The sequence below is a fragment of the Gossypium raimondii genome, chromosome 13 (genome assembly GCF_025698545.1).
Source record: "Gossypium raimondii isolate GPD5lz chromosome 13, ASM2569854v1, whole genome shotgun sequence".
Lineage (NCBI taxonomy): Eukaryota > Viridiplantae > Streptophyta > Magnoliopsida > Malvales > Malvaceae > Gossypium > Gossypium raimondii.
The window spans coordinates 58,733,535-58,745,404 of record NC_068577.1 but is presented as its reverse complement, the minus strand read 5'-3'; the positions used below and the strand labels follow the sequence as shown (position 1 = coordinate 58,745,404).

At 34.3% G+C, this 11,870-nt stretch overlaps 1 protein-coding gene across 1 annotated transcript; it reads left to right on the top strand.

Annotated features, from left to right (window-relative positions):
• The first annotated feature begins 3,070 nt into the window (after nucleotides 1-3,070).
• LOC105782945 (uncharacterized) lies at nucleotides 3,071-6,005 on the top strand. Its single transcript, XM_012608060.2, has 5 exons — nucleotides 3,071-3,405; nucleotides 3,841-4,777; nucleotides 4,862-4,957; nucleotides 5,037-5,173; nucleotides 5,454-6,005. Exons 1-5 carry the CDS (start codon nucleotides 3,188-3,190, stop codon nucleotides 5,620-5,622), a joined length of 1,557 nt encoding a protein of 518 aa, XP_012463514.1. The 5' UTR covers nucleotides 3,071-3,187; the 3' UTR covers nucleotides 5,623-6,005.
• The last annotated feature ends 5,865 nt before the right edge of the window (nucleotides 6,006-11,870 follow it).

Genomic DNA, 11,870 nt, shown 5'->3' with positions numbered 1-11,870 from the left:
AGACAAAGAAATGAACTTGAATTTGGATGTAGTGGAAGTTAATTCGTCAAATTTAAGACAATTAATTTGAGGAAACCGATTAAACAAGAGTAGGGCATTTAACCCCTTTAATTAATCTTTGAGATACCTGATGGGAACACCAAAACAGAGGTTATAAATAGTCGTAGATATTATATAAAAAACTTATATATTTATATATTTAAAATTAAATAAATTAATATAAAATAGAATTAAATTAGTAGTTGAAAAATAATTAAATTTAAACTAAAATAAATATGAATAAAGGCCGGATAAACGCCCTTACTTTGGTATCTTAGATTTTTTTTCGTTGTAAATATTCTTTTAAGTCTTTATCGTTAATTATGAGCAAAATTATGTAAATATGCTGGAAAAAAAATCAATTGAGAATTTTGGCTTTTTTTTTATTGAAATTTATCGGACAAGTTTTCACTGAGTTGGCAGAGTATTTTCTTTTCTAAAAATTATTTTTTCTTTTTTTTCTCGGTTTGAAATTAGAAATTTGTAAATTTATCTTTTCTCACGTTTGAGATAAATATTGTAATAGTTTTAAGGTATATTTGAATTTACAATAGTGCCGTGGAGTGGAGCTAGATGACCTACGAATTTCATCTAGCATGTAAGCATTAAGTATGGAGCCATCAACCGAGAAGCTGGATCGCGTTGCAACACAAAGTCTCAGGTTATACGAAGCCAACATGTCTAGACAACTCGAGAGCATCGAGGAGAACAGCTAATTAAAAGACTAATTCATACAGCAAAAACACTAGCTTATTGGCTTATTCATTAATTTCTTCGTTAAAGTGTAAACACTCATACAGTAAAAACTCAATTTCTTTCCAATCCAAAACTCCAATTTCACTGTAAAAGACACACAAACACTTACACAAACCCTATACAAAATTAATTTACTAAATTTTCATTTAAATCCTTCAAGAATTACAACGTTTGTAGTATGGTCCAACATATTCAAAATCCTTAACTTAAAAACTTATGTGATATTTATATTTTAAATAAGTATATATTGTGAATGTAAAACAAAGCAAACAACTTCAAAAAATTATAAATAGACATAATCATTGATCCCCTAAATGTGTGCTACAATCGGGTTGTAATAACCTGTTTTTTAGTGGTGTCAAAAATAGTAGTTTCGAGACCATGTTTCCGACCAATGAGTTACTACTTTATTATTTATTTGTTATTCACAGAGTTATTCTAGTGTTGAATTAAAATTTGGTTAGGTAATTTTTTCCATTTAGATAGTTAATTAAGAAAAAGAACTGAATCGTCAAAGTTGCAAAAGTTAATTGTTATTAGTTAATATTGCTATATGATTATGAATCAATAGATTGAAGGCCTTAAAAGGTAATTAGGCCATTAGGAGTTATAATGGATGGTTAAGTACATTACTTGGTAAATTATGAAGGTTATATTATAAGGATAAATTAGTAACTAATAAAAGATGGTCATTTTCCCCGTATTTTTCCACCACCGAAAACACCATTGAAATAAAACTTGGAGTGTTTAGTTCATGTCCTTGCTTGCATGTAAGTAATTTTGACTGTCGTTTTTAGTAATTTTGATGTTTTTGAGATTGGTGTAGTGTAATCTACCTAGATTAGGGACTATTTCAAGTGCACACGGTCTGGGATACGGGCTGTCACATGATCGTGTGCTATATACGGTCACTCACACGGCTGTGTGGTTGTATGATTTTAGGTGCAGAATTTTTCACACGGGCATAGTGAGTTACACGGCCGTGTGATTCTGAGTGACATGGGCATATTCTATTACACAGGTTGGCCGCACGGCCATATTTTGGGGCCACACGAGCTAGCCTTTGTCACACGGCCATGTGACTTATGTTTACATTTTTTATCCAATTTTTTGTAGAAGTTTCAATTTAGTTCAAAATTGATTCTGGTTTGTTTTAAATGTTCTGTAAGCTCGATTAAGGTCTAGACATGATCAAATATCATGGAAATGAAAGATTTATTATGAAATAATATAATTTGTCTATATGTGATTGATTGTTGAACTGTGATAGCTTTTTATAATTGTATCATCTTATAACTCGAGTCGGGTGACTGGACCGGTATAGATTGTTACACGTGCACGTCAGGTACACCTAGGGTTCCATCGCACTGTTTGGGTTAACGGCTCTACTGGGACTTTGGCCTCATCTTCACGTGCACGTCGGGGTTGACTACTGACCTCATTTGTTTCCTCCGTAGATGACTGCGACTATGTCCTAGCCACCCATAGTGTATCACCCTTGACCGATGTTTGTGAGGATGATCCAACTTGGAAGAACAACGGTGCTAAGGGTGTTTACGACACTATTGACGGGCTATTATATGGTGTCACATGGGGTGATGGCACATAGGGCATCTAATACGATGATGAGGTGACAGTTGTGCAAAATATATCATTGGATAAGGTTTCGATGCAAGGAATGATAGTGCGTGTTGTGGTGCTTGTGGAAAATAAACTGGTGATGAATGTGTTAGTGTAGGAAGTGATTGCGTGTGTTGTGGTGCTGGTGTAAAATAAACTAGTGCGTGTTGTGATCATGGTGTAAAATAAAATGGGTTAGTGACATGAATAAATGAACCATACTAATCGAGATGTTGCACGGTAATCCAGTCCTCGTGTGCATGTGGAGCAAATGTCTATCTGTCCGCAGTATCTCTTCTCGACCTAGATTGATAGGTCTTCGTCTTGGCCTCTTAAGGCGACATTGTCTACTCCTTTCTGAAGCGGGCAGTATATATAGCTTCTCGTGATGCCTAAACCAATCCATGTAATCCAAAGATGTCGCCAATCCATGTAATCATTTTGTAACTTTTCATAGTCGAATGACCAAAAAAGAAATTTATTAATAGTTAAGTAGTCGTTTTATAACTTTTCATAGTTAAATGATCAAAAAAAATTTATTAATAGTTTGTTGACTACCAGCGTAGTTTACCCTAATAATAATGGTATGCACACGTGTTTCTTGGCGCGTTAACCATACTGCCTTCACACCGACAGTAAGGTTGTGTTTACTTCGTTCCTTAAAGTCATTTTGCTTCAATCTCACCCACTCTTCTATCCTTCGCCCCCTCAAAATCGCCCGATCTACTTTCCCTAAGGTCAGGGCTGAAGACTAGTCCCCCAATTCATCGCCATGGATTTCTCGTTTCGAATAGCCAATAAATCCTTTGACTTTTTAATCTTTGTTATATTATCAACTCTATTAACAACGATCCACGCTTCAATCCACATCTACCAGAATCAACTCTTCAATGAGGTCGGCAATGCTTACCTTCTTCCCGGCGGCAGCGAAGGACTCTACGCTTCTCTCTCCTCCGACGACTCCGCCACCGACGGCCGCTCTTTTATTCGGTAAAATGAACGAAACGTTTCATTTACTTAAGAACGTGAATCATTTTTTGTAAATGTAGAATGTAGCGTTGTTTGATCGGTTTTGGATTAGATCTGTTATGAAATCAAGTCATTGATGCTTATCGCATTTGCAGATTAATGAGGATTACTGGAAGATGCATAATTATTATTATTTTGAAAATTAAGAAATGTGCTTTCTAAAATTTACTATTATTAATTGCTTATTGAAGTTAAAAATGATTATATGACTATATCTATGTTTTATGTGCCGTTCTCATTTGATAAATATATAAATTAAATCTGTAATTTAGAAAATCGTGTAATCGTCGATATAATAAAACAATTATGCTCGTCCATAAGTAAAACTAGAATTTTGGTGCTGAATTAAGGGTTCCATTTTCAAAATTTGATGTTTTGCTTGTAATTTTTATATAGATTTGAAAATATCACATTTTGGAGGACTCAAGATGCTGCAGATGAACAATCCGAGATGGAACATAGTACTGGGTTGATACAGGCGGTGATTTTCGAGGCTGCTGATAGAAACAATATTGGTGGTTCAGCTTATGGTGGACAAAGGTCGATATGTTGCACCCCTGACCTTGCTAAGCTAGAAGGTTGCAAGCAAGGTGAAGTCATTAGGATACCTTCGGCAACAGAGATTAATTGGCCAATGGTTTTAAGTATACAGTTCAATGGGAATGATTTATCGACACAAATGAACAATGCCGAGGTTCCCATCAAGAAAACTGGGATGCATAATTTGTTTTTTATTGCATGTGATCCGAAACTCAAGGGAACAGTAATGAGTGGAAAGACTGTATGGAAGAATCCTGATGGTTATTTGCCTGGCAGAATGGCTCCATTGATGACGTTCTATGTGTACATGGCAATTGCTTATTTGTTGCTTAGTGCCATTTGGTTCTCCCAATACATGAGGTTTTGGGAAGATATCCTTCAACTTCAGCATTGCATTGCCGCAGTCATTGGTCTTGGCTTGTTTGAAATGATATTGTGGTATCTTGATTATTCTAATTTTAACAAAACAGGAATGAGACCTGTTGTAACTACAGCTTGGGTTGTAACAGTTGGAGCTATAAAGAAAACACTTTCTCGACTTCTCATACTTTCAGTTTCTATGGGCTATGGTGTCGTACGCCCAACTTTAGGTGGTCTTACCTCGAAGGTGCTTCTTATTGGAGCTACGTATTTTGTGGCATCTGAATTGCTTGACATTACCGAGCACGTAGGGACCATCAATGACGTATCAGGAAGAGCAAGACTCTTCCTAGGCCTTCCCGATGCATTCCTTGATGCATTCTTGATATTGTGGATCTTTACATCTCTTTCCAAAACACTAGAGCAGTTACAGGTATCTTGTAATTCTCTTCTTTCAGATTTAATGATAGGAGATGTTACGTTTCTCCTTTGCGATAACCACGCTTATTTCATCCAGGCAAAGAGAATATCAGTGAAGTTGGACATCTATAGGAAATTCTCAAATGCATTAGCTGTGGCAGTGATTGCTTCTGTTGCATGGATAACTTATGAGGTATGTTTTGTCTAGATTTCAATTTCTTTCTTGGTTGGAATTTTCGAGAATGGTGGATCTGATTCATTCGGTATTACAGATATACTTCAAAGCAACTGATCCATTCAATGAGAGGTGGCAAAGTGCTTGGATCATCACAGCTTTCTGGGACATACTTTCGTTTGCACTACTCTGTGTTATTTGCTACCTTTGGGCACCATCTCAAAGCTCCCAACGGTGTGTCTTATTCCTATAAAAAGTTCTTTCGAGCCAGTTTAACGACCATAACCTTAAAAATGCTTAAAGGGTATGTCACCTGAGCTTTTGACCTGCTGGAGACGAGTTCATTCACCTGAAGCAAGTCCACCTTATGGCGCCATATTTTGATTGTTAGAATCTACATTCATTGGCAGGAATTCCCCCCTATAAATAGGCTTCTCATGGTTATATTTTTTTGAGGGGTATCTTATAGCTTTAATTAATCTGTGTTTTCATTACTTATACCACTAATTGTCAGATATGCATACTCGGAAGATGTGGGGGAGGAATTCGATGATGAAGAAGCTCAATCTCTAACTAGGGGGCAATCGAACGGCGATGTGAGTTTAGTCAAGCAGGAGCAAAAGAATGGAAATGCTGGTATCTCCGATGAGGAAGATGAATCTGAAGAGGATAAAAGGGAGTAAAATCCATCGCCGGAACATGTTTTCTATCAAACCAACTTTTGAGCGCATCCCACGTGAAGATAAGCGTGTTATCCTCAGAGCAATGGTTTTTCGAATCTGATAACTTAATATTTTGACTTATGTCTATGTCTTCTGCTGTAGGTAAGAGAGAACTAGTAGTTTACATCATATTTTGTCCATATTTTGTAGTGTTCTTCAATTGTACATGTGAAAAAAGGGGGGCTTGGATGGTCAAGCATTCTAGTTTAGAGAATAAAACAGGTAAAAATTAAAACGGCATCGTTATATCTCATATCTTGATGCATTTGTTTTGGTGTTGTAATCTTTAATGTTTTTTCTTTATTGTAAAATATATTAGGTGTATGATTTGAAAGTTTGCTTAACATGATAGCGGCATAATGTTATGTTTTGTTCTCTATAAAGCTTCTAACTTTTTAATAAATTTCTTTTTAATAAATTGGACTTATTTATGAGCATGATGCGAGTAATATTAAAAGGTTATTTATAAAGGAAACAGTCGAGTTTGAATTAGTATCATTGGTATCATTGATGATATAATAATCAAGAGCTTGAAGGTCATGGGCCGGGTTCAGGTTAGGTCCAGACAAAATTTTAAGTTCGTATTTTGGGTCTGGGTTTGGCCTGGCCCAAAATATGGGCTTAAAAGTTGGTCTAAGTCTAGCTCAAAAAAAATTATTAAGTCTGAGCCCGGTTTGGCCCATATTTGATTAAAAATAAAATATATATATTTAATATATAATTCGGATTAAAAGTCTAAAAAATATATATTTAATAAAAATAAAAATAAATATATTTTTTATATAATTCGGGCCGGGCCGGGTCTGAGCAAAAAAATTTTACTTGAGGCCCGACTTATTTTCTAAACGGGCTTCGTTTTTTAGCTCAATCTCATATTTCGGACTTATATTTTTACTCGAATCTTCTCATTTTTCTGGCTGATCGTTGGGCCGGGCTGGATAGCCCAACCCATGATCACCTCTAGTTTAAACGTGTTCAGAGGGTTTCAATTTTAAAAATTTCAATTTCAAATATAGTAATAAATGATATATATAATAGCTTTAAAAAATATTGAGGGGTTTTTCCTTTTGGTGCAATAAAAAATATTAAGGGTTAATAAGTCAATAACCTCATGTTCACGAGTGACATCGATTGTTGATCTCCATGATATATACTGCGACTGCAACTTCAATGGTAAATGCTTTCTCTTTTCTCCATGATTGTTGATCTCCATTAGTTGCTACAAGTTCCTTCAGCTGTCTCTTTATTAGAAAGGCTAGTAACAACTGAAGAAGATGTTCGTACTGGTGAACAAATGACATCAAATGGCTACTTGTGACATACTCCAAAAGTGCAAGTGTCCTCTAGCTTTTTATATTCATCGTCAGTAGTCGATAGTTTCTCTTTTACCCAAGGAAGACAGCATGCGGTAAATACTGTAGCATCTTGATTTTCAGTAGTACCGAAAAATGTGATTTCGAAACTTCATTTTCATAAATTGAGTGTATAAATGTAAAATAGAAGTATTTACGAAGTTGATATAAAAATATATTGAAGTTCGAATAAGTAATTTAACCGAGAAATTAGTTGATTAAAGCTCAAGGACTAATTTGTAAAAGCCCAATCACTATTGAGTTTAAATTAAGAAAAAATTTGAGGACTTAAATAGCAATTATCCAAATGACCAAAATGACAATTAAACAAATTTTTGGCATGAGTTAATGGATGAGTACGTTAGATTCCACTTAGATTAATTAGTAATATTATTAACATGATTAAAGTTTAATTAAGTCGATTAAACTAGATTAATTAAAGACTAATTAGGTATAAATATGATAGTGGAATTTTCATGATCTTCTTCACTATACCACCATCCACCACCATAGATGAAAAGCCAATAAAAGCTTTCAAGTCCCTTTCGTATTCAACCATTAATTTGGTAAGAAACTAAGCTCTTTTCTTGTAATTTTTATAGATTTATAATTATGAGAGTTTGATTTAGTTAGCCCATGTATCAAATTGTTCAAATTTTAGTAAGTTGTCATTGTTGATAAATTGATGAATTAGGCTTGAATTTGATAGTTGTTAAGTTTAGATCACGATAAGGACTAAATTATAAAGTTATATAAACTTATTTGTTAACTTTTTAAATTAGGGGCTAAATTGAATAAATGGTAATTTTTTTATGAAATTATGCTAAGAATAGAAATTATAGGGTTCCTAATGAAAGAATGTGAAATCAAATTTTGATCCGAAGCTAGGAATCGAAAAACATGATTATCTCGAGTTCAGGGGCTAAATTGAATAAAATAAAAAATAGGAGTGTATTAAAAAAGGAGATTAAATAGGATCATTCATCACATGGAATCATTTTTGGTTAGCCGTTTAATGAATATTGTGTGCTAATATATATTATTGATTTGGTGTGTATATATATATTGTTGTGTATAATAAGAATTGGATAAAAGTGGAGCATGTAGAGGAAAGACCCTTAGAAATCTACTCGTTTTGTGTTTTGAAAGGTAAGTTCTTATGGAACTTACTATCCTTTGTTGTTAAATAGGCATGCTTGTGTTTATTTTCATTCTATCTATATTTGAACTTATGTTAAGGTTTTGGTAGAAATTAGCATACTTGACTAGGAACATAAATGAATTGAGATGAGTTGTGATAAGTGAATGATGTTATATCTATTGATTGCTAACTAGAAGAATGACAAGAAAATTTAAATGCATCATGAATTAATTGTATGTGTGATTCGTGTTCAGACTTGATCGATGAATTTCAATAGTTGATATGTGATAGTCATAGCTTATGTCTATACAAATATGAATAATTGATGCCGATGTGAACTTAGTGAAGGGTCGGGATACACTTGCCATGCCAATAGGTTCTTATACGTTCTTGTGTACAGGTTAGTTGACGATGTGGAGATTATGTGTTATTTTGGGATCTAACATATTTGAAGACCTTGCACTTCAGTGTCTCTTTGGAGATTATGTCTCATTGTCTCTTTGAAGACCTTGGTGTGGTGGAGGGATATATTTGTATGTGTATATACATTTGATGCCTACAGGCTTTGCACTTCAGTGCTCTGGTGTAGTGTAGTTTATGCTCATACGAGCTATCTTGGTGTGGTGTAGTTCACCCGCATGTTTGAGTCCGTTTTACGAGGATTTCATTGGAAGAAATGCTAAAATTGAATCTTGAAATCGGAAAATGAAAAAAAAATCAAATTTGATAAATTATAAAGGTATGTGGTTAAATTTGTAATGGCATGGATTAGTAGTTTGATGAAAGTATATGAAACTGTGATGAACTTATTTTAATTGGTACAATTTAGTGATGTATTGGGTCATGTTTATAATGTTTAATACATATGGATACCTATGTTTCTTATGCTCACTTTGTTGGTGACATTATGTGTCATGTTCTAGCTAGATGTATGCCTAATCTTTTGGTAGTTAACTTGCTCACCTATGATCAAGGTAAGTGTTATTAATTCCATTTGAACTTACTAAACATTAAATGCTTACCTATTGTTGTTTTCTTTACATATAGATCCTTAGTCTTCGGAACTCTCAAAGCCGAATTAGTTTAGATATCACACTATCATCAAGACGGTAGAAATATGCTCATTTTGGCATCTAATATTGTGGCATGTATATCGAGTCTTTTGATATGTAAATGGTCATCACTAATGTGAATTTCAATGTTGTATTTGTGGGTTAAGGTTATGTTTGTATGTGAAGGTTGGGAAATCGTTTAGTTTATACCTAGTTTTGTTATCATGTTTAATTCCATTTGAATTTTTTGATCTCAATAAGTTTAGCGAACTTTATGTACCTAAGTTTCATGATATGATGACTTGAGGAATTGGAATGAACCCTTATATTGTGATTTTTTTCTTTTTAGGTCATAAAAATCAACTATATTATTCTATATGATAGGTTGAAACTGATCTATCGTAATTCAGTGTAGAGATTAAAACTAGTTTCGCACTTAAGGAGCTTGAATACAAGCATTTTTATTATGTTTTAGCTAAGTTTTCTATCTAAACTTGAAATTCAATAAAAAAATTATATTTTGAGTTTTTCTATAACCTTAGGGGCTGAATGAGGCCTAAAGGTGAGCTAACATACTTAGTGAGTGTGCATGTCAAAGGTGTAGGAACTCAATGCTGGTCGTTGTGTTGCAAAACGGGAAGTTTGATGTCGCAACATAGGGAGCAGAATGCAATAATTGCAAGCTTGCCTTTGGTTTTGGGACATAGCCATAGGATGTCGCGACACATCCCTGAAGTCACCCTTGAACCAGAGCATACTGCCTTCGATGTTGCGACACAGACACTGAGTGTCACGACATTAACCTTGTACGGGAAACAACTATGAGCCAGGGGAGTTTTGGTTCGCAAAATGAAAATTAAACATGAAAACTTCAACTAACCTAAGGTTGAGGACAACGACTATCCTAGTTCTATAAATTGGCTTAGTTAGCACTTGTTTAAGGATTTTTTTTATCCTCACTTTTTCCCTGTAAATTAGTTTTCTCAGTTTTCTTCTCTTAGATTTTAGATTTCTTTTCAATTATTTTCCTTGTCTTCTTCGGAGATTTTGAATTGTAAACGCGAAAAAGCGCCAGTGAATTTTTGCACTTCATCAATCGAATACAATCAGGATTATCTTAACTCTACTCTTGATTTATTCTCTATGCATATATTTATTATCAAGTTTATGATGTTTATGGACTCCATAAGGAATTAATCCTCTTATGGGGGATTAGTGAGTGGAGGTGTGATTGACTAATTGTTATGTACGATTTTCTTACCGGATCAATTGTTTGGGAGAGGAAGGGCTTAAACCCTAGGCTTGACAATCCTAGGAAGTCATTTAGGTGGGAATTAACCCAAAATGGGTATGACCTATTCGTGAACACCTTAGCCTTGAACTGGTCTGGACTGTAAGGTTGAGAGATAAGTAGTTCTTGCTGACTCGTTAGTTTAGTGGAAGATCAAGAGATCCTGCTACGTAGCGACTAGCTGATTGAATAAAAACCTAAAATAAGAATTAGTCATGACCATTGAAGCGAACTAATCACCCATGTCTAGATCTGATTGAGTTTACATTCTAGTCTTCCAAAGTTCACTCTTTTATGCAATTTTTATTTCTTTAATTGTAGTATTCACACCCTGGACGTTAGTACATCCAGAGGCTGTTAGAAACCAAAAATGATAAATTTATAGGATTTTGCTTACAAAGTCGTGGCACCACCACATGGTTGTTCTGACACCAACTTTCAACATCACGGCGTCCCCTATTTGAGGTCGCAACATCAAATCATTGTTTTCAAAGTCATGACATTGCACCCTTGAAGTCACGACGTCGATTCGTTAAAGGTTGGAGTGATGTTGATGCTAAGTTTTATTTTGCTACTCCTACTAATGGGAGTTGTTTTGTTGCTTTTTTTTTCATTCTTTTTTTTTTTTGTAAAAGTGAAAAATTTATGAATATTATTGGTATTTGGTTGACTTTGCTTTGGTGCATATTTACTTCTCCACATCCTACTTAGATATAATTATAGTATTTTGTTTATTGATGTAAATTCTAGAAAAAAAACATTAATGGTTGATTTACTTAATTATGCTTTAAGTTAGATATGTTAGAATAAGGCTTGTGATGAGGGGGAGCTATAGTTGTTCTGACGATTAGTTTCCTGGTTGGCTAAGGGGAAGATTGTTGAGGCAAGTTTTTGAAGTAGCCTACTAAGTGCCAATTGGAAGTAACCACTTCCCTTTTCCCTGGGAAAACCTATTCATGTTCATATGTGGAGTTGGCAATTTATTAAAACAAATTGCTTTGAATTGTGTTGTCATAAGTGCGTAATTTCTTTATTTATTTGTGACATTTCTCTATTATTTATACTTATATTTTATTTAGGGAATACTTGGAAAAAGTGACCTTAAAGTTTATTTTTGACAAAAATTTTGTGCGGTTAGGACTTTCACCATAGCACAACTTCAGTATTTTGGCCATAACTTGAGCTACAGACCTTTGTTTTGAGATCATAATATACCGATTCGAAGGAAATTGAAAGATCTAACTGAAATTATTTGATGGCCTGAGCAAAAAAAGGTGTCAGGGAGACATTCGAAAATGACTTGGAAGTTTGATGTGAAATTTGCCAAAAAAACCTAGAAAAATTCTGTTTTATTTAATTAAGGGAATTTTTGT